At 44.4% G+C, this 24,011-nt stretch overlaps 1 protein-coding gene across 5 annotated transcripts in view; it reads right to left on the bottom strand.

The window, feature by feature from the left end:
• Positions 1-742: 742 nt before the first annotated feature.
• Positions 743-24,011, bottom strand: part of LOC147697809 (G protein-coupled receptor 35-like) — a 119,240-nt gene continuing 95,971 nt past the window's right edge. For 2 of the 5 annotated variants that reach the window (XM_086933353.1, XM_086933354.1), the window contains one exon: positions 743-2,528. In XM_086933353.1, coding sequence (XP_086789479.1) covers positions 1,507-2,520 — 1,014 coding nt within the window. In that variant the 5' untranslated portion in view covers positions 2,521-2,528 and the 3' untranslated portion in view covers positions 743-1,506. Of the gene's footprint in view, positions 2,529-12,845; positions 12,966-19,774; positions 19,916-22,207; positions 22,358-24,011 lie in introns of those variants that run through there. The other 3 variants (XM_086933355.1, XM_086933352.1, XM_086933356.1) reach the window with 3 other exon arrangements.

The raw sequence follows: 24,011 nt of genomic DNA, 5'->3' as shown, positions 1-24,011 counted from the left end.
TTACTCCCTTGGGAAAGTGTTTGGTTGGCAGGCAGGGTGTTAAATATGCTGTGACTATGGCCCACATGCATCAATATCGGCTTTTGCGATTTCTAAATTGCGATAAATAGCGATTTGCAATTTAGAAATCGCAAAAGCCTATGCATGATTATTTTTTCATTTTTTATGCAATTCGGTAGAAATCGCTATTTTTACCGAATCGCATAAAAAATGCGATTTTCAAATTGCGATTTCGCAATTCCCATTCATTCCTATGGGCCAAAAAGTCCATAGGAATGAATGGGAATTGCGAATTCGCAATTTGAAAATCGCAAATCCTGATTGCATTTCAAGGGTGGTGAGGGGGGTTCAAATGAACCCCCCCTGCACCCATGAAATGTTGTTTTCGCATCATGTTGCACACACACATGTCCTAAGGACATGTGTGTCCGTAACATGAATGTTTTAAAAATGCATTTTCTTTGTTATTTACACTTTTTGCAAATTTACCGAGTAGTTCAACTACTCGGTAAATTTATCCCTCTAATTGCGAATTCGCAATTTAAAAAGTAATCATGCATTGCTTTTAAGAAATCGCAAATTTGCGATTTCTTAAAAGCAATCGCAATTTTAGAAATCGCAAAAATGTTGCGATTTCTAAAATTGCTTGATGCATCCAAAAAAGCATTTTTGGAATCGCAAACGGCCGATTTTAAGGAATCGCACCGTTTGCGACTCCAAAAATGCTTGATGCATGTGGGCCTATATGTGGGAAAGTTTTTAGTGCTAAGCACGAGGGACAAGCCAGATGCTCTTATCTTGGCTTACACATTAGATGGCAATTTACAAGTTTATTCAGCAGGTCTCATATTACGTGTAAAATGATTAACAAAAAGCCACTGTTTATTCTGTTTTTCTCAATCTGCATAAGACCTGTGTAGAAATGCCGTAGATGGCCTACCAGCTTTGCAAGTCTTATTAGTATGGGAAGGGGGGGGAAAGATGGTACAATGTCAAAGAAAAGAGCGGGTAGAGTGGGTGTTTCTGTGCTCAATTTGTATTCACAGTGCAGCTCAAAACCCGGGGCTGTTAATACTTTTGTAAAGTGCTATACAGCCAAGAACAAGTGTTTTTAAAAAGTCCATCGATTTTAAAACAAATCAAAAAGCACCTTTCAATACTATTTTTAGCAACCAACCAGAAAAGGAACCATATTTTCTTTGTACACATGACAGATTGATTGTGAAACTGATCAGTGCCTTTGGGTCCTGCCTCGAGAATACGTAAGAAAAAACATTGAAAAAAGATTGTCGCTATTTTTTTTTCTCTCCGTCTTTTGAATTTTTCCCCTGAAAGGGTGGACACTGCCGACTTATTTCTTGTGTTGGATTTGTTTCTTTTGTTGGGTCTTTTTCTGTTTTGGATTTCTTGGCCAGTGCAGAGATTCCAAGTAAAACACCATATGGTAAGGTGGCAGATATCATTGCAGAGATTTTAAGGTGAACCCAGATGCGAAGGTGGCAGATATCAATCACAGATATCTTTCTGTGTTGGACTGAATTCTTGTGTCAGATTTATTTCTTGTTTTGGGTCTGTTTCTTGTGTTGGATTTCTTGCCTTTTGCAGATATTTTGAGGTGAAAGGAAGATGTGAAGCTTCCCAAAATTCTTTAGCCACAAAGTAATAGCAAATGGCATCCAAGCAGCAGTTCAAGTGAGACAGGCAAGTAGCAATGTGTATGTATGTGTGGACTCGTTGGTTGATGGCGCAGGAAGGCCAGGAGAACCATAGACCAAACATGATCATTTTCCCTACATTGTCTGGCAGAAAACAGATGATAAAAACAGACAGATTGGCAGCCACTATTTGGATGGCTTTCCGAACAGATCTCTCACAATCTTCACTTTCGGTTATCTTCCTCTTGAGAATTCTCATTACTTGAATGGAGCAAAAGCTCAGTATTAAGAAGGGCAGGAAAAACCCAAAAACAGAGGAATAGATAATTCGCTTCATAGGACGATCAACGCTTTGTTGAAAGCAATAAACACTTTCTTGTGTTGAGTTTCGTTGAGAATCGTGCACTAGTAAATACGTGTGAACAGAAATTACGATAATCCATAAACAAATGCACACAATAGCAGCCTTGACTGGAGACCTTAAAACCTTTGCTTTCAAAGGGTGCTTAATAGCTACATAACGATCAACAGCTACCGCAGTAATGATCAGAATGCTCATGTACACGTTCAAAAAATAGATGAACCTTATGATGCCGCACATCTTTTTTCCCAAGTTCCAAGGGATGTTGTAGGCGTACAAGCGGAAGGGAAAGGTAAAGAGCAGGCTGCAGTCAGAAATGATGAGGTTGATCATGTACACCCTGGTCTCAGTCCATTTCTTAAGCCTGAAAAAAAAGACCCACAAGGCCAGTCCATTGAAGGCCAATCCAAAGATCAGCGTTGGGATGAAAATAATCAGTTGAAATAGTCTCACTGATGGCTCCAATTCCAGGTTGGTACAGTTCGTTCTTGAAATAGTCGCCATTTGAAGCACTGCAAAACAGAAAGATAAGAAATAAAGTAAATACGCAGTTTTGTTGTTTACAGACTATACCACACTTGGTAAAAATGATAATCACTAAATATTTCAGCCAATGACTCATTTCCAGCACTGACTGTGACTTCTTCAAGACAGCCTAAGGTTGATTTTGGTGCAAGCTTTTTGTATTTGAGGTATATGTAGAAGAGAAGTGGTGGAGTGAGGCGTTAGCCTTCCTGGCTAACGCCTCACTCCGTTACTTCAGAAACACAGGACTGCAGCATATTTACAAGAATGTGGTGCAGCCCTGCCTTTCCCCCTGCGCTTGTGCTACACGTAGCAGCCTAGCGCCAACACAGGCACCCTTGCACCATAGTGCAAGGGTGTCTGCGAGCAGGGAAAGATTGTTTACATGCAGGAAGGCCCACCTTCCTGCACATCAACAATCTTTAAACGCCATGTTGTAACTTCTATGTGTGCTGCTTAACGGAGCATGCATAGAGGTTGCAAAATAGCATTTTAAAACAAGAATTTGCAATGCAATGGGTCTCGCATTTGTGAAAGTTAGAGCCACTGCCATTGTAAATGACAATGTTTTTTACTTTTTGTTTTTGTTTGCAGTGGAGTGATTATATTTGCAAAACACTATTGCCATTTGTATGACCTCACAGTGCAGGAGAACCAGAAAATTGGAAATTGGTTAAGAGAGAGGAGAGGTAGAAAATAAATGACACAAATGAAAAAAGGGGAAGGAGTTGCTGTAAAGAGTTGGGGATAATGCATGTCAGATCCCAGTAATGCGATCAGAGGTACATGTATGTAGGTGCCATGAATGGAAAATCTAGTTAGGAATTATTTTATTCTCCCAACTGACACTTGTATTTAGGGAGCTTTGCACCCGAAGTAAAATGTGTATTCCTGCCAGAAATTCATTTATCATCTCTTTGCAATGTGTAAAGTAACACTGCAGTGGATTGCTTTGCTTCCATTGATGGGCTGTTGGTTGTGGAGAATGGGGTTGATGCTCATGTTGCGTTGTGTTTAACTACAACTTATTCCAGTCAGGGCATCCCCAAGAAACAAAAGGAAGTAAATTGTCATGCAGCAGGATGGTATGAAAAGGGAAACAAGCCCTTTGTGTGCCCTCATTAATATCATGAGCAAACATTAAGTTGCAAAGTCCTTGTTGTTTGCGTTATCTAATGTTTTCATCACATTGTGAATATAAAATGTAGTTAATGCACTGTGAATGCAGGGAGTATGTACTCCAATCCAATCCAATCCAATCCAAAAATCTTTATTTCGGCCATTAAGACCATAAAAGATACATAGAAAGACATACAACATTCAACATTTTACATCAACATTTGGTACATATAATACAAAGGATTCAAGTATTGGAAGTAAAAGTTAAGTGAGATAAAAATGGATAAAAAGATACATCACAATTATATTGGTTCATTTAAAATAGTATTGATGTAAAAACTTTGCCATAGAGGGCTGAAATTTAATTTTAAGACAGTGGGCGGAGCTATCATCCTATGTTGATAGGGCCTTAATCAACTTGGACCTAATACGCCACATGGCGAACAGATATTTTGAGACTGCAAAAACAATGTGAGGGGAGGAATCAGATTTCAAAATTCTATATGAAATGGAACAGTTTCTTATTGCCATGTTTCTGCATAAAGGCACCAGCCAATACTTCCTTGGGGACCTATAGGTGGAGCAGAAAAATAAGACATGGATTTCCTCCTCATCACAGGAATTGCAGCCAGGGCATAATTTATCCCCTCCATTGGACCATTTACTCGTAAAGGATTTGAGGGGGAGGGTTCCAAATCGCCACTGTAAAAAGAGCTTCCTTGCTGCGACCGGATAAATAAAATCCAGGAAAGTTTCAAATTTATAAGTATTTTTGGATTGGGTAAAACAATGGGTTAAAATGCCAGTGCTAGGTGCAGTCATTTGGGTTGCAAGATTTTGTTGCTTGTAAGCTTTCGCTAGGCTTTTCCGAGGGACCTTGATACAACCAGTTTCGGGGGCCAACCACAGTTCACTGAGGCCTAGCCGGAACAATTCTTTTTTAACAAAAGTTAGCCAGGGGATCTTGTCGTTGACATTTAAGTTCATTACATGCACAAGATCACTCCTGTAGTGGTTAAGCTCCTTAGTTGACCAGAGTCTGTGCCAAAATCTTATAGGGTTTAGTTCAGCATCCTCCCTGATAGATGATAAGCCCAAATCAAGACGTAGGGGAAGTAATGGGGTTGCAACTGGAAGGGCCAGGAGACGCCTCATGAAATTGTTCTCCACACGTACCAACTCATTTGCAGCTTGGTGTCCCCAGAGTTCGCTGCCATATAAAGCAGCAGGTTTTGCTTGGGTTTTGTACATCTCAACTGCGGGGGCTATGGGTTTGTATGTTGAGGTGTTAGTGATCTTCAGGATAGCCCCTGACAGTTGGGATAGCCTTAACCTAGAATTTGCAACTTGTGGACACCATGACAGATTCTCTTGAAGGGTAACGCCCAGGTATTGAAATGTTTTTACCCTCTCCAAAACTGTGGAATTTAGGGACGGGTTGGGTCTGGTTGTGGAAGAGGGGTTAAAGATCATATACTTGGTCTTCCCGGCGTTGATCTCGAGGCCAAACTGCCTGCAAAAGAGATCAAAGCCATCCAGAGTTCTCTGAATACCCATGGGCGATTTGGAAAGCAGGAGGGTGTCGTCCGCAAACATAATTGCCGGTACCCTCCTGCCTGCCAAGACCGGGGCGTCGTTGTCTCCAACATTGGCTAAATGCGAGATGACACTATTCACATAGAGACAAAAAAGAGTTGGGGCAAGTACGCACCCCTGCCGAACCCCTCGGGAAACAGGGAACCTTTGTGTCAGAACACCACCCCTCCCACAACGTACCTGGGCAAAGTTACCCTGATGAAGTCTTATGATTGCCTGGAGTAGATTAATGGGTACTCCCATCTCCCTCAGGACCTCCCAAAGTTTTTTCCGTGGTACAAGGTCGAAGGCTGACCTCAGGTCTACGAACACCATGTATAATCTCCCGCCCTCGATGGTCACCGTTTTCCAATAGAGGAGAACGAGGCGGAAGATTTGGTCCATGGTGGACGTATTTTTCCTGAAGCCAGCCTGGAGGGGACTTAAAATTTCATTTTCCTCCATCCAATCCATGAGTTGGTCCAGTAAAAGTCGCGAATAAATCTTCTGGGGGACATCGATCAGGCTGATCGGCCTGTAGTTGGATGGGAGCAGAGGACAGCCCTTCTTGAAGATAGGGACTATCTCTGCCCCCAACCAAGTGCAGGGGATCGCCATTCCACCTGCTATTGAGTTGAAAAGAATGAGGAGATACGGTGCCCAAATTTCTGGATGGGACCTAAAAAGGTCACCAGGTAATTTATCAAGGCCCGGGGCCTTGCCCATTGCTAAGCCATCTATTGCACTGACCACTTCCCCTAGTGTGAACTCCAGAGTATCCCCAGGGAGGGAAAGAAGTGCCGCAATAGTGGCATCGGTGTTTTCTAGCTCATCTGCATAAAGTTTCCCGAAATGGTCTTCCCATATATATGCAGCTATGTTGGGCTCAACCGCAGCTTTAGGTTCCCCTGAGCCAGTAGAGACTAAGGACCAAAATCTTCTAGAATCCTTCGCTATTAATGCTGCTGAGAGATCATGCCATCTATCCCAGTCCCAGTCTGACCTCGCACGGGCCATAATGATTTTGTAAAGTTGCCGCAAAGCAGACACCCTATTGCGGGGGGCACCCTCTTTGACTGCAGCTACAAGATCGGATTTGGCCTTTCTGCAGTCAGAGTTGTACCAAGTGGAAGTTCTGGTTTTATGCTTGGGTTTAGGTACCTCAGGATAGAGGACCTCACCCAGAGTTCCCACTAAGTCCTCGTGTATAGAAGGTAAGATTTTAGATAGGTCCTGGGCACTGGAGTGACTAATTGCTTCTTCCAAAGCCTCAAATCTTGGGAGAACGAGATTGTAAATTTTCCCAATATTTTCTTCCGACTTGGAGAATTTCTGCCATCTCACCCTGCGCCTGTTAGAGGTTAATACCAAGTTTCCCCGTTCATCTCCTGACCCTGGAGAAAAGAGTCCAGTGGACTCAGGAAGATAACGCAAGGTGAGTGAAAGGGCGTTATGATCGCTATCTATGCGGGGGATTATATTAAAATCCTCCACCTTTGGCCACAGACTCGTACTATGTACTATTTTCTGTATCCGATTGAAAAGACCAACTGTGGCTTGACAGTAGGATTAATCTGGTGTACACAGGCATCTGTGCCCTGTGGTGTCATGTGAACGCTGGTGTGTCATGTGCATGGCGTGCTGAACCCGAACTGACTGAAAGAGATATTATCCCAGCCAGTGTGAGTGGAAGTTGTTACTTAAGAGGCACTGAAAACAGACTAAGGAAATAGTGTGATCCGTAAACGGGCATGTAGAGCGATTGCAATTTATGTCATTTACATTGTTCAGTCAGTAACACTAATTATTGGCCCATTGGCTTACGAGCTCGAGCCTCTCTTGAGGACTATAACATGGATAAAGTAACACAAGTAAAATTATAAATTTGCCACAATGCACATGGATATGTTTACCCAGTTACCTCCTCTACACTCTTATAGTTCTTCCCTCCAGCTTCCTCATTAAATAAATAGTACACTTGTGAGGCCTTTGTTAGTAACCTTTCGCCTGAAGCAGAGGACTGACACAGCAACAGATTAAGCAAGTTATTTCCTTTGTTTGCTTGAGTGTCAAAGTCTAGGTGAACAGCTGTCGCAAAGGTGAGACACTACAACTTATGGATTTACCAATCTGAAAGAGACAATTAGTTATGGATTCTTTACCTTAGAATTACCCCCATGTGTCAGACTGGATCTGGAAAACATTTTTGTCAGCAGTGCCTCTGTGCGATGAAAGCTGGCGTCGGTTGGCTCCTTGTTCGTCATTGGTGTCTTGGTCGCCGGCCTGACGTCGTGGTAGATACTTAGACACCGCCTTTGCGCGCTGACGTCAGTTCTTTTTTTTTCCGCGCCAGCTAGCGCAGATCTGGAGAGAGCGGTACCTTCAGTCACTTTTTGACTGACTTTTTCCCGACTTTTGTCTACATTGAGCCTTTGACTCCTGGTGCACGTCAGGGATTCCCATTTCAAGGCCTGCAGTTCCTGCAGCCGGCTGATGTTGGTGACGGATCTGCACCACATTTGCCTGTTTTGCCTGGAGCGCCACCACAACCCTAAGTCGTGCTCCGACTGCCGGACCATGAATCCGAAGTCTTTGAGGGAGTGGTACCGAAACCTTCTCGAGGCCCAGCAGTCGGCTTGCGCCGTCCCAGGTCCCGGTTGAGTGGGAGGTCGAGAGACCGGTCACAGAGCCACCACCACCAGTCTTCTTGGAAGTCTTTGCACTCCTCAGTAAAGTCAAAGCAGAAGAAGAAGTCAAAAAAGCACTGTCGCTCTGCGACTTCTCCCGGTCGGCCACCGTGAAGAGGGATGCCGGTGGTGCCCCTCCCTTTGCTCTGTCTGCGGAGCCCCAAGTGTCGACTCCGAGTTTCCCCCCCTTTCCTGGGACCCAGAGCAACCCCTGCCCAGCTGCGCACCTTTTGCAAAGTGATGCATGCCATCTTTGGGCAGGCCGACTCCACCGATGCACCTTCGGGCCCCGCCACTCGGCTGGGGTCCCTGGGCCTTCGACGCCGGCAGCTTCGGCCCCTGCACCGCAGGGCCCCCTTGGATCCAGACCTGGATCCGGATCGGCACTGGTCGACCTGATTACACCTCCCTTGGTGCTGACTCCAAAGCACCACTTCTGCAGCCGACGCAGATTGTGTCCCAGGCCAGCGTCAACCCTAGCCTCTACCTCGATGTAGACACGGTGCCGGACTGGTGTCAGCCGGCACTGGATCCGGCTTCAACGGTTACTTTTGTGCCTCTGTTCTAACCTGGCTCTTTGAGACCAGATTGGCAGCCAGAGGAGAGTGAGGAGGACTGGGAGGGGTCTGGAGACCCTTTGACTGACCAGCTAGGTTTTGAACCGGACTGGAGAGAGGAACTGGAGGAAGCCAATGGTTTGTATAGCTCACCAGACCTTGGCATGTTGTCTCCTTCTACCGTGGCTTAGGAGGGGGGAGCGTCTTACGCCGTGGTGTTGCGTAGGTCGGCCGAGGCTCTTAACCTCGAGCTACCTATGGTGGCAGTCAGGACTAACCTCCTAACAGACGTGCTTCAACTGGCAGCGAGCTCTTCGGAGCCTCTGATACTGTTTAATGAAACCCTCACTGACATCCTTTTGGGCAAATTATCCATGCCCAACACAGGGGCTCCTGTGGATAGGATGATTGTCCGACGCCACCTCCCAGCCAGGAAACCCTATTTTTCTTTCCCAATACCCCACCCCTGAGAGCTTGGTGGTCCAAGCCTCCACATCCAAAGGTCAATTCCCTAACGCACCACCTGATAGGGAATCCAAAAAGCTGGACCATCTTGGGAAGAAGATTTTTACTGACTGCAGTCCCAAGCTGGAGGAAGAAAACACTGCATGCCTGTTGGTTCATTACACCCACTCCGTGTGGGATACAGTGGTGAATGTGCTGCCCCAGTGCCCGGAGGAGTGATATAAACAAAGTGGTCTCAAGTACTATCGATAGATATTAACTTCAATAATTTCAAAAGGAGAGTATCACAACATTGTTTTTAATCACAACGTGTACAGTAGAACAAAATTCATAAAATACATCAACAATTCATCGGAGGAGGCCCTGGCTGTACTCTCCCATGTAGTTGCCGAGGGGAGAGACGCAGAAAAGTTTACAATCAGCTGTGAACTGGATACCGCCGGACTGGATACCGCCGACTCGCTAGGCAGGACAATTTCCACGTCAGTAGCCCTTCGACGCTACGTCTGGCTGAGGTCGACTGGTTTTTCGGGGGATGTCCAATCCACTCTTATAGACATGCCTTTTGATGGCCATCGCCTGTTCGGCGACAAGGCAGACAACGCTCTAGAGTGCTTTAAAGACTCTCAGGCTACGGCCAAGTCCCTGGGCCTCTCCAACACCAGGCCCTGCGCAGTCTGCTTTTTTTGCCCCTTCGTGGCCACCGAAGGAGGGCACCTCCCACTTTCCCCTGCGTGAAAGATGAACCACCGCTGGGGTTCTGGTTGCCAGCGGGCAGGCCAGTCCACCACAGCCCCTTCTGCAGCAGGCTCCAAAATCCTCGTAGTCCGACCTTTCAGGGCCACTAATCACCAGTAGGGGGCAGGATTCGCCATCACCTCCCCCACTGGCTTACCATCACGTCGGACAGGTGGGTTTTGCAAATAGTCTCAAAGGGGAGGGAGTAGACCCTTCCGACTATCACTTCATCCATGCCACCTCAGTACCATCGCATGTTGTGGGATCATCGGGCCCTTCTCCAACAGAAGTTATGGCTCTCTTAGCCAAGGAAGCCCAGAAGTAGGTCGTGGTTGCTACTCCCACTACTTTCTGGTGCCCAAGAAGGACAAAGGCCTGCCTCCTCTCTTGGATCTCAGGTACGTCAACCGCTTCCTCCGGAAGGAGAAGTTCAAAATGCTGATGCTCGCCCAGGTCCTGTCTGCCCTCATCCCAGGAGCCTGGATGGTAGCGTTAGACTTGAAGGACGCCTATTTTCACATCCCCATTCTGCCGGCCAACAGGTGTTACCTATGGCTCACGGAGGGCCACAAGCATTTCAGTTGTCCGTGCTCCACTTCGGCCTTACCAGCACCCCCCGGGTGTTCACAAAAGTGATGGCAGTGGTCGCAGTTCATCTGCAGAGATCAGGGGGTCCAGTCTTCCCTTATCTCGACAACAGGCTGTTGAAGGTGGGCTCACCCCAGGCTATCGTCTCTCACCTCCAGACTACAGCCCACTTTCTGCATTAGCTGGGGTTCTCCATCAATGTTCCGAAGTCGCACCTGATTGCCTCTCAGAAGCTCCTCTTCTTTGGAGTAGTTCTGGATGCTACGCAGTTTCGGGTCTATCCCCACGAACATCGAGTCCTGGATATTCGGGCTATGATTCCAATCTTTCAGACTCTATTCTGGGTTTCGGACAGCATGGCCCTCAGGCTACTGGGCCTGATGGCCTCCTGCATCCTGCTGGTGAACCATGCCAGATGGCAGATACGGGCTCTGAAGTGGGACTAGAAGCTCCAGTGGGCTCAACATCAGGGGAACCTGTCAGATTATGTCCAGATCTTGGAGGGCAATGCACACAAATTGCAGTGGTGGCTAACAAACCAGGATTGGGTCAACAGCATTTCCCTCTTCCTTCCCCAACCAGAGTTCACAGTGGTGACGATGCATCATCTAGGATGGGGCGGTCACATGGGGGAGGCGGAGATCAGAGGCCTCTGGTCTCCGGCGGAGTCCGGGCTCCACACCAACCCTCTGGAGCTTTGGGCGATCTGTCTTGCACTAAAGACATTCCTTCCCTCTGTCTGGGGAAGAGTAGTGCAGGTGTTCACAGACAACACCACCGCCATGTGGTACTGCAACAAACAGGGCGGGGTGGGGTCATTGATCCGCCAAGACCCTTTCCATCTCTGGACATGGCTGTAACATCAGGGCATATCCCTGGTGGTTCAACACCTGGCAGGTTCCCTGAATGCCAGGGAAGACGAACTCAGCCACAGGTGCATGATGGATCACAAATGGTGTCTTCACTTGGAGGTGGTGCAAGGTCTCTTTTAGCAGTGGGGAGAGCTTTAGTTAGATTTATTCCCCACCAAAGAGAACACGCAATGTCGGCAATTCCGCATGTTGGAATATCCAAGGCGGCACTCGCTAGGCGACGCTTTTCAACACAAGTGGAGTTGCGGTCTTCTATATGCCTTTCCGCCTATACCACTTCTGCCCAGAGTTCTGAAGAAGATCAAACGCAACAGGGCCCAAGTCATCCTTGTGGCTCCGGATTGGGCACAAAGAGTCTAGTATCCCGAGCTATTACACATGGCCATCGATCCTCCTATCTGACTGCCTCTTCGGGAGGATCTTCTGTTGTAGCAGCAGGGGACCGTCCTCCACCCGAACCTGTCCAACCTGCACCTCCTTGCGTGGAGATTGAGCAGCAGCAGTTGACAGCCTTTGACCTTCCTCCTGAAGTCTGTGATGTTATCTTGCCAGCCAGGCGTCCCTACACTAAGATGGTATACGCCTGCAGATGGAACAAATTTGTGACATGGTGCACAGCATAGGCTGTGGACCCCTTTCTGCCCCTCTTTCGGAGGTTCTCTTGTTCCTCTTTTCTTTGGGTCAGCAGGGCTCTGCTCTTGGCATTCTTAAAGGTTATCTCTCAGCCATTTCAGCCATTCTTAGGCTTCCTGATCAGCCTTCTCTTTTGATGTCCTCTGTTGTAAATCGCTTCCTTAAGGGCATTGATGATCTTTTTCCTCCTGTTACCTTCGTAATGCCTCAGTGGGACTTGAACCTGGTTCTTACCTACGTTATGTGTCCTCCCTTTTGAGCCACTTCATAACTGTTTTCTCAGACTTCTTACTTTAAAGACTGTCTTTCTGGTTGCCATCACCTCTGCTCGCAGGGTGAGTGAGCTCCAAGCACTTTCTTCCAAGCCTCCTTTTCTGGCTGTTCAGACGGACAAGGTCGTCCTCAGAACCTGACCTTTCTTTCTTCCCACGGTGGTTACTTCTTTCCACATTGGTCAAACCATCACTTTGCCCACCTTCTTTCTGCCTCCGCATCCTTTTAAAGAGGAAGAGAGGCTCCACCGTCTGGATCCAAAACATGTGCTTCCCTTTTATGTGGATTGCACCAAGCTATTTGTTTGCTACGTGGGTGCCAAAAAAGGTCGGGTCGTCCACAAACGGACCATGTATAGGCGGGTCATTTTGTGCATTAAATCTTGCTAATATGTGGCTGTTAGGGTTTGTGCACAGCAAAGAGCATGTCCCCTCTCATTGCACTAGTGGTCTCTGTAATAGCTCTCTTTAAACATACTATTGAAAGCCTTTCTTGTTATCTCAGCCCCTACCTAAGACTTCTGTGTATGTTGCTCAATGTATTCACAAGTTTGGACATTGCTGTCTTGTTTGCACATTGGACCTTGATTTTACCAAGGCTTATTTAAAGCACTCCTCCCAAGGCCATGTGTTACTTCAACTCATTAGCATAATAACTGAAGCTCTGCACACCTGCTTGTGAGAACCACACCCAGTTCTTCGAACAACATCCAGCTCTTCCAACCACACCCAGCCTTGTCTATAAAAGGCAGCCCCTGAGCCTTACCCAGTGCTTGTGCTCGTCTACCTCCCACTTACCTGAGAACAGATTCTTCGGCGCTGGCACTCCTGCTCTCTCCAGACCTTCATTGGCTTCAACGGGCGCGGCTGCTGGCTCTTCCTTCTTCCGGTTTCCGGCTCCTTCTTGCCTCAGCCACTCTTCTGTCCACTGCAATCGACCTGCAAAAGAGAAAGAGGACAAGGTTAGACTGATCAGTATCCCTTTTCAGCAACAAGTAAGTGCAAAACTTTTATTTCCTGAAAGAACGTTGTCGGCAATTTCTGGATTCATGTAAAGACAATTTGGAACAAGTTATCTCCCACGAACTTTGTGGTTCAAACCCTTTGATACAAGAATACTTTGTGGAACTTTGTGAAATAAACATTGTTTTACATGGAACTTTTTAAGAATCGAACAGAGGAAACCATTGACAGCAAGGCAAACAGTAAATCAAGGACTTGCACAAATTATCTGCTGTATTTTGATGTAAAAGTACAGTATTTGTTTTATAAAAGGTCTGGAAATGTGTGAAAAGTGAGTTTGCTATTAAGAATTTAGGCTTTAGTTATATTAAGGTGAATGTTAGATGTTGGTAATTCTGATAATGATATTTGTTTGATTTTTACAGAAGTTTTACAGTAATAGAAAGCACATCCCAGAACAGTAACACATTCCAAACCTGGAAGCTAGAGACCAGGATCCAAGAGGTACTTTTAGAAGAGAATTTCTGATAGATTAAGGGTTAGTCAGGAACACATTTAGGGATAGGTTGCACTTATCTGTTCTTTGTTTATGTTTCATTGGGCACCAGTTTCTACAGAAGTCAGAGAGGGCCGCAGATTTTAGCAGCACTTCTACAGTGGAAACGCAAGAACGGGTGTTGTCTCTCTTTTTTTATTTTATCCACTTCCCCCCTTCCCTTGAGCTTCTGGTTCTTAGTGCACTGTTTAAAACTAATGTGCTGGAACAAGCAGTTTCAGGGTGGGGTCAGACTGTCTTCAACCTCCATCAGAACTGAACAGAAACTCAGGTGAGCTGGGCTTTGACAGAAGCACAAGCCTTTAAAATATTCAGTTCTGTTGGACGATGAATGCCGGGGAAGAAACAGAGGGCATTGACGCCACGGACATGGCACAGGCCCTAAACGAGGGCTTGGCCCATAATGAATCAGTGTCTGGCATTTTGCAACATATGCAAGAGGAAATAGAGAAATTAAAGTTGGAAAACACCTTTTTGAAACAGGATTTAAGCAGGTATAAACCTAGGGAATCTCAGTGGAACACAGCTTTTACGCCCTTGTTTAAAACCTCCTCAGAGACAGGTGCGCGAGCAAAACATACAACTTTCCCTGCCCCGGTTGAGGTTACTGTTAATGTTACTAATGTTGTGCCTTTAGCAGCACCAGAACGTTTTCATGGTGATAGTAACAAATTCCATGTTTTTATCAATCAATGTCAATTACACTTCGTTTGTAAACCACAACAGTTCCCTACTGATGCTACGAAAGTGGCATTCGTCTTGTCTTATTTGGGCGGTACAGCAGCCAATTGGTGAATTCCTTTCGTGGATAGAGATGATCCCATCCTCCATAATTGGAATCAATTTAATTGTACTATGACCAGCCTTTTTGCAAAACACACTTTTATGCAGGCAAGTGATAATGAGCTTTTAAATCTTAAACAAGGTAACAAGGATTTATTGACCTATCTCACTAGTTCTAATCGTTTACTCACCGAGACACGTTGGCCAGAAGAAAAGCGTGTCTCCCTTTTTTATAAAGGTTTGAGAGACGACTTAAAAGACGTGCTGGCACATATCGTTGATTTGCCAGAAGACTATTCTGACTTTGTAGATTTAGTCGTGAAATTGGAACACAGACTAGGAGAAAGAAAGGGAGATAAATCCAAACTGGAATCGCGGTTAACTTTTATTAGACATGAGAAGAAAGACACAGATAATAAACTCCCTGAACCTGAGCCCATGCAAATAGGGACACTCAGAGGTCCACTCACGTCAGAGGAAAAAGAAAGAAGGAGAAAACTTCAATTATGTTTATATTGTGACACTGACAACCCTTTGTCTGCTGTGGTGGAGCTAGGATACTGTTCGGAAGCTTTCCAAAACATATTGCGACAATCATTCAACTGCCCTCCGTGCGGAGATAATCGGAACCCTCACGGACCCTTAACAAACTCCTTTTTGGGCGGAGTAACGCGGCTGTGTAATCGGAACCCCCACTACGACCACCGCGGTTTGGTGTCTAAAAAAATAGAAGAACTTCACCCCATGTGGCGAAGATGTGGCTAAGCTTCCAGGAATAACGCAGCGCAGGCCAACAAGCCTAGACGACATTTTCCACTCAACCAGAACTGACTGTGGGCAGGATTCATACAAGTTCCCATGGACTAGATTCAGACTGCCCTGACGAGAATCCTGCAAGTCACTAATCAGGATTCGAAACGCGTCGGCATTCCCCTTCTTTTTGGGTGTTTGTTTGACCAGTTGGCCAATGTTAGTTGTTTGCAGAAATGGGCAATACTCCTGTAATTTAATTGACTAATCCCTGTTCAGGTCGTGGGAGTCCAACTATTGAAAACGTTGTGTTTTATTGTCTCCCCGTGTTTTTCTAACTGTTTGAAAAAGTTCTTGTTTCATAAATGCATTAGTCTTTGAGGTCCATGTATTCATGGTAATGTTTTTCACGTTCAAAAGTCACTGTTGTTTGAATTGTTCACCATTTATTTGTTTATCGCACATTTGTATTAAGTGTTTTGAAATTACATATGGCTAAGACATGAGGTTGATAGTGGTCTGAGCTCTGTCTTTTGTGAATTTTTCTTTTGTAAACTGTGCAAAAAATTGAAAAAAGATTGAAAACATAAAGTGTTTTTTGTAAACTAACAAATTGTGGTTTACTTGCATGTGAATGAGTGTGCACTTGAAGTAGTTTGGAGGCATAGGCAAATATTTCTATTTTCATATTGTGTGGCCCTGCCTACCCTCCTTCCCCTTGGGCCCAGCCACCCTTGTGCTTTTGATTATATTGTGACAAGGCAGGACATTTTGCCAGAGAATGTCCAGTAAAACCTAAAACTTCACGAAAGGGTACTGTTTCCTCTATCTCCTCAACTGAGTCTAGAAACGATTAAGCTCGACAAGGGGGGAGGTTACTTGTTCGAGAAAACATCTTAATCAAACCTCTAATTCTGCAGCCTTCATGGTGCCGCACATACCTAGACATTTCATAATTCAGATCTTTTTAATTGTTACTACCCAAGTTAGACATTCTCTCCCCGTCCTACTGGACTCAGGAGCAACAGGAAATTTTGTGGATAATAAGTTAGCTAACACATTAGGTCTTCCTATTTGCCTAAAGCCTTATCCAGAAGCAGTATGTGCAGTGGATGGGTCAGAATTGACCTCTGGATTAATACAAAACAAACAAGTCCCCTTGTCATGGTCTGTCAAAACGGGCACACAGAGATGATTAGCTTTGATCTGATAGATACCCCTAATTTTGGCTTGATTCTCGGGGTACCCTGGTTAACAACTCATAACCCAAAAATTGATTGGGTGAACAGAACAGTTACTTTGGATTACTCATTCTGTAGAACAAATTGCTATCAAGAAGCAGGTACAGAACAGAGCACAGTAATACACAGTGCTAGTGTTACACAAGACGAACCAAGTCTCCCTCCTGAATATTCTGACTTTAAAGATGTTTTTGATCCAGTGAAGGCTAGTGTGTTGCCCCCACATCGGTCATATGACTGCCATATAGATCTTATCCCAGGTGCCCCTTTACCTAATAACAGAGCATATGCTTTGACTGATGAAGAGACCAAATATTTAAGAACCTACCTAGATGACCTACTACAGTCTGGGTTCATCCGACATTCCATATCTCCGGTGTCATCTCCACTTTTTTGATCCCGAAGCCGGATAAATCTCTGCTCGCGTGTATCGACTATAGAGGACTAAATAAGGCTACAATAAAAAATAAATATCCTCTTCCTCTAATACCTGTGTTGTTGGATCAATTAAGACATTCTACTGTATACACTAAACTAGATCTGCGGGGCGCTTACCACCTGGTCCGAATAAAAGAGGGGGATGAGTGGAAGACAGCTTTCAAGACAACGTTTGGTCTATTTGAGTACACAGTAATGCCCTTTGGGTTGTGTAATGCCCCTGCGGCCTTTCAATTCTTTATAAATGAGGCCCTACATGAATTCCTGGACGTTTGTGTCATAGTATACATAGACGACATCCTCATTTACTATAAGAACCCGGAAGAACATACCCAACATGTTTGTGCAGTATTATCAAAGTTAAAAGAAAATCATCTCTTTGCTAAACTAGAAAAATGTACTTTTAATGTCAGCAAAGTGGACTTTTTAGGATACTGCCTGTCACCTCAAGGAATAATTATGGATGAAAAGAAAATTAGTGCTATTACTGATTGGCCAGAACCATCATCTGTGAAGGATGTTCAGAAATGTCTGGGTTTCGCCAATTTTTATAGGAGGTTTATTTCTTATTTTGCAGACATTGCGGCCCCAATACCCACCTTGTTGCGGAAAGGGCAACGATTTCTTTGGTCTGATGAGGCGGCACACGCCTTTCAACTCCTGAAACAAAAGTTCACTTCAGCCCCAATTCTGAAACATCCTGATCCTGACTTGCCATTTTTTGTTGAAGCGGATGCTTTACAAGTAGCTTTAGGAGGAGTTCTCTCTCAACGAGATGCAGTAGATGGCCAATTAAATCCTATAGCCTTCTATTCCAAAAAGTTATTACCAGCTGAACAAAATTACACTGTGGCTGAAAGAGAACTATTAGCTATCAAAGTAGCATTTTTATGAATGGAGGCACCATTTAATGGGAGCCAAGTACCCTGTTACCATCTTTTCTGACCACAAGAACCTACAGTTTTTTTGATCACTAAAAGCATTAACTCCACGTCAGATGCGCTGGTTAAATTTTTTTAGTACATTTGACTTCGTTATAACCTATAGACCAGATGCACAACAAATTCAATCTGATGTGTTATCTTGATACGGACATACCTCAGACATGAAACAAGACACAATGGGAGAACCCATTATTCCTCCCCAAAAACTTTTGGCACCAGTACAACAGAAGGATTTCATCACAGATATATATAATGCACACATGCAAATAGCACCTCAAGATTGGTTAAAGGATTCCCATAACTCAATACAACGAGGATTATTGTATCACGACAAGATGCTGTTAGTGCCCACCACAGAATTACAAACACAGGTGATAATTTGGCATCACGCCTCGCCGTTGGCAGGTCATCCTGGTTGGGTAAAAACCCTGGAAAATGTGCGAAAACACTTTTGGTGGGATAATAAGAGTAAGGGCATTAAGCAATTTTTCACTACCTGTCCAGTTTGGGCAAGACATAACTCTTCTCATAAGGCCCCTGACAGTTTGTTAATACCATTGCCATCACCCAAACAACCTTGGCACACTGTGAGTGTAGACTTTATTGTAGGTTTACCACCAGTAAAATCCTTCACAACATTGTTAGTGATAGTGGATTTTTTGTCTAAAATGGCACATTTTGTACCATTACGGAAATTGCCAACTGCTGCAGAATTTGCCGAAAATTTTTATAAGAGAAATTGTGCGTTTACATGGTTTGCCAAGTAAAGTGGTGTCAGACCGAGGTAACCAGTTCAACTCTAGATTTTGGAAAAAATTATGCGAAAAACTGAAAATAGATGTGGCATTATCCACTGCTTTCCATCCAGAAACAGATGGAGAAACTGAACGACTGAACCAAACCTTACTGCAAACGCTACGTTGTTTATTGGCTGATTATTCCAGTGAATGGTTGGAAGCTCTCCCTGTAGCGGGTTTGTTTATAATAATACTGAGCATGCAGCTCTACTTTGCTCACCATTCTTTTTCATGCAGGGGTATCATCCGAGAGCTATACCCATTTTATTAGAAGATTCCTTGTTGCCTACAGTAACAGATAGACTAACGAGCTTAGGTGACATACAAGACAAGGCCAGGAAACATTTATTAAAGTACAAAGAAAGCATGAAAAGACAAGCAGACAAACACAGATCTGAGGCCCCAATGTATAAAATCGGTGACAAAGTATGGCTCGCCACAAAGAACCTAAATATAGAGGGATCCCGAAAGCTGCAACCACGTTTCATTGGACCCTTTAGTATAACTGCCATAGTAAACCCAGTAACAGTAAAATTGGACTTACCAAAAGAATACCCAGTACATGCTACATTCCATGTGTCCTTGCTTAAGCCGTACAACCCAAATACCCGACACGAACCACCACCTCCACCCATACCAATTAAGGGAAATCTAGAATATGAAGTGAAAAGCATAAAAGACGCAAAAAGAATTCATGGACGTCTGTTTTATTTAGTAGAATGGAAAGGATATGACGAAACTGAGAATTCATGGGAACCAGCGTCCTATGTACATGCCCCACGGTTGTTTAGACAGTTTTATCTAAAAAATCCAGGAAAACCCCGTCCAGTAGGAGGACCTTTGAGGGGGGGCGACTGTTAGGGTTTGTGCACAGCAAAGAGCATGTCCCCTCTCATTGCACTAGTGGTCTCTGTAATAGCTCTCTTTAAACATACTATTGAAAGCCTTTCTTGTTATCTCAGCCCCTCCCTAAGACTTCTGTGTATGTTGCTCAATATATTCACAAGTTTGGACATTGCTGTATTGTTTGCACATTGGACCTTGCTTTTACCAAGGCTTATTTAGAGCACTCCTCCCTAGGCCATGTGTTACTTCAACTCATTAGCATAATAACTGAAGCTCTGCACACCTGCTTGTGAGAGCCACACCCAGTTCTTCGAACCACACCCAGCTCTTCGAACCACACCCAGCTTTGTCTATAAAAGGCAGCCCCTGAGCCTCACCCAGTGCTTGTGCTCGTCTACCTCCCACTTACCTGAGAACAGATCCTTCGGTGCTGGCACTCCTGCTCTCTCCAGACCTTCATTTGCTTCAACGGGCGCAGCTGCTGGCTCTTCCTTCTTCCGGTTTCCGGCTCCTTCTTGCCTCAGCCCCTCTTCTGTCCACTGCAATCGACCTGCAAAAGAGAAAGAGGACAAGGTTAGACTGATCAGTATCCCTTTTCAGCAACAAGTAAGTGCAAAACTTTTATTTCCTGAAAGAACTTAGTTAGCGATTTCTGGATTCATGTAAAGACAATTTCGAACAAGATATCTCCCATGAACTTTGTGGTTCAAACCCTTTGTTACAAGAATACTTTGTGGAACTTTGTGAAATAAACATTCTTTTACATGGAACTTTTTAAGAATCGAATAGGGGAAACCATTGACAGCAAGGCAAACAGTAAATCAAGGACTTGCACAAATTACCTGCTGTATTTTGATGTAAAAGTACAGTATTTGTTTTATAAAAATTCTGGAAATGTGTGAAAAGTGAGTTTGCTATTAAGAATTTAGGCTTTAGTTATATTAAGGTGAATGTTAGATGGTGGTAATTCTGATAATTATATTCGTTTGATTTTTACAGAAGTTTTACAGTAATAGAAAGCACATCCCAGAACAGTAACACATTCCAAACCTGGAAGCTAGAGACAAGGATCCAAGAGGTACTTTTAGAAGAGAATTTCTAATAGATTAAGGGTTAGTCAGGAACACATTTAGGGATCGGTTGCACTTATCTGTTCTTTGTTTATGTTTCATTAGGCACCAGTTTCTACAGAAGTCAGAGAGGGCCGCAGATTTTAGCAGCACTTCTACAGTGGAAACGCAAGAACGGGTGTTGTCTCTCTTTTTTTATTTTATCCACTTCCCCCCTTCCCTTGAGCTTCTGGTTCTTAGTGCACTGTTTAAAACTAGTGTGCTGGAACAAGCAGTTTCAGGGTGGGGTCGGACTGTCTTCAACCTCCATCAGAACTGAACAGAAACTCAGGTGAGCTTGGCTTTGACAGTGGCAAAGAAGGAGCCTCCAGTGGGACTGTGAGCCCATTCCACCAGGGCGATGGCGGCTACCACTGCTTTGGGACACGGAGTTCCCCTCAATGACATCTGTCAGGCAACTACGTGGGCATCTCTGCACTTGTTCACCAAACCCTGCTGTGCCTGGACAGCCAAGTCCAGAGAGACGGCTTCTTTGTCATTAGGACAGATACATATTTTATCTAAGTTTTAATATTTTTAAAGGAATGACATTTTGAGAAATTATTGTGCATTTCTTTTACTAAAAACTTTGTATTAATTTCTACTTTTAATATTTTTTGTTTACTTTTGGGGCTATATGATCTTTTGAATGAAAGGCTTGAGTGATATGGGTTATATTCAAACTATGCATGTAGAAGCAAGTGTATAGGTACAAAAGGACAAATTTATCTTTTAACTTGTATAGAGTACCCTACTCCTTTGGTGAGGCGAAGGGGTCCCTCTCTCTTTTTGTTTGAGACGGCTTCTTCGGCTATTCTGTTCTCCAGGAATTTCTGGTGTGAACTTGGCTCGCAGACCCACCTCCGGGGTTGGTATTGCTGAGGTATCTATTGTAAGGTAAGGAATCTATAACTAATTGTCTCTTTCAGATGAACAAGTTACTTACCTTCAGTAACCATATATCTGTAAGAGACATAGATTAGTTACAGATTTCCGCGGCATCTAAGTAGCTCCCGCAATGTCATTCTTGCGACCACAACACCAACCACGAGCGCGGAGCCAACCAACGCCAACTTTTGACGCGTTGGGGTACTGCTGATGATAAAATTCTCAGGGTCCAGTCTGATGCTGGGGGGTAATTCTAAGGTAAGGAATTTATAACTAATCTATGTTTCTTACAGATATATTGTTACTGAAGGTAAGTAACTTGCTGCTAACCTTTGTGAACTGAAGAACGACAGCTTGGACCCCGAAGGACGTGCATGAGGTGCTTGCCCAGTAATCCTTTGGCCCTTTTTACAAATAAAAAGATTCTTATTGATGAAGTGAATAATCGGTTACAGTATGACAGTGAAGGATAATATTCCACATGCTGTAGAAAGTCAAAGTGAGGCTTAAAATCAGTAACAAGCGGACATTAAGTAGGTTACGGGCCCGAGCACAGAGGTGCATCAGCTCCCACACTTCGGTAACATGAGAGGGTTTAGACATTAGGCTAGTCCTTCCTCTGTACGCGTAAGCACAGTCCTACCCTTTCCTGTAGACTAAGTTTTCAGGGGCGGCAGAGCCATCTAATGGAGGGAAACTGTACATTTGTGCTTAGAGGATAGTGGGGAGGGTTTATGATGAAGCAGAAGGGGGAAGCAAAATGTGGAATCCTTTACTGAATAGTAATATTAATTCAGCAATTAGTGAGCAATAAAAAAAACCAACATAGTCAATCCAATACTTACTGCACGGAGTCCGGAGTTCTTGGTCAGCTGATTAGCTGCTGCAGGGTAGGAGGGGGAGGGCAGCAGGTCTGAGGTTGGCTCAGCAGCTGATCATCGTGGCTCTTGCGCTGCAGAGTTGATCCCGGGAGAGGCTGAGCCCGACCAATGATGAACTGCTTAACCCGGTAGTGGGGGTGAAAGGAGAGATATATGGTCAGCCTGTTTTTGGTGGTGGGAGGCAAGGCACACAACGGGGAGATGGAGCTTTGACGCTGAAAGCACGGCGCTCCTGTAATGGCACCATGCTGAATAGTTGTAAGTTATAAAAAAAAAAAAGACAGAAGAACGATGGCCTGCAAAAGAAAAGAACATAAAGTGCAGCTGAAGGATTTTCCCTTTCTCTCTTGGGCTGCAGAGAGCCCATGCTCCAAAGTTTCGCACCACAAAATGTATGTGCATTGCTGCAAGTGAAGCGGACGACATAATAAATAAAAAAAAATAAGTAGTCCATAAAGCAAAACATATAGACCTACAGTGTAGAAAAACTGTAGTTGTCCGGTGCTCCTGGCCTAAAAGCGGAAGTGATGTATCGGGAGCACCAGCCAATAAGAAGGCAGGAAATAAAAGCAATGTAGAAGTTGACCAATGGCAAGCAGCATGTGAAATTACACTCCGTAGAGTGATTACTGTAGATCTTGCAGACAGCGCATACGCGCTGATGCTCAACCTAAAAATTATTGTTTGTGTGCAAGAAGGGGGACCTTCCTGTACATAAACAATCATTGGTCTTTTGCTGTTTTAATGTGTGCTGCACAATGCAGCACACATGAAAACAGCAAAAACGAGGAGAAATTAAACATTTCTCCATGTTGCGTCAGGGTAAGACCAGGTTTTCCCTGGTCTTAATTCTGGCGCTTCCTCCAATTTATGCCTCCCTTGTAAATTGGTGGGCAGCATCAGAATCAATGGGTGTTGCCTTGGCACGCATACAGCAACACCCATTGCCCTCCCCTTTTACTCTAAGCATTGTGTGACCGGGGGCCTTGTTCACAAGGCAGGGTTATCTGCTTCAAGTGGCTCTATGCTACCTTGTAAATAAGGTGAAGCCCCTATTGCCACAGGAACGTCATGAATAGTGACGTTCCCACAGTGATAGGGGCTTGTAAATATGCTCCTCAGTCTAACCAGTGTCCTTCCTATCTAAAACCTTGGAATTACTGGTCTTCAGTCAGCTGACACTGTTTTATTACCGCCCATTGCCTAATCCACTGAAACTAATCAATTGTCCATACTTACCATGCTGCTGGAACCTCTGTCAATCAAGCCTTTAATCTCCGTATTGCCCCCATATAACAACCACTTGTGTCTATCCTCATTCTCCTCCCGGACACAGTAAACTGTTATATATTCCTTGATACTCTTCCCACTCTGGTTCAGCCACATAAGTCCAGACTTGATTCTTTTCTGATCTCTTTTAGTACTTCTTTACTGTCTCTTGGTTCTCCATTATTGACTAACAATTCACTTCTGCTATAAGTACATCAAGACGTTTAGCCATTTTCATCTTTTGATGGTTTCTCATGCCACCTCTTCACTGCTGACACACAGAACACATTCTGTAGTTCCACCTTCAACCTCACTCTAGTATTAAAAATTGGATACAGATATTACTAGACAGTAATAACTTTAGTAAATATGTGAGTAGCTAGTTCTCCTTTTTCTTTGCCGCCACATTTCCACATCTCCGGGGACTGGCACACCCTCCCCCTAGGGCATCTGTTTACACTTTGAAATCCAAATTACACTGCCCACCTTCATTATCTCC

Source organism: Lissotriton vulgaris, chromosome 8 (genome assembly GCF_964263255.1).
Source record: "Lissotriton vulgaris chromosome 8, aLisVul1.2, whole genome shotgun sequence".
NCBI lineage: Eukaryota > Metazoa > Chordata > Amphibia > Caudata > Salamandridae > Lissotriton > Lissotriton vulgaris.
The sequence above is the reverse complement of the archived record's forward strand: the minus strand, read 5'-3'. Positions and strand labels throughout refer to the sequence as shown.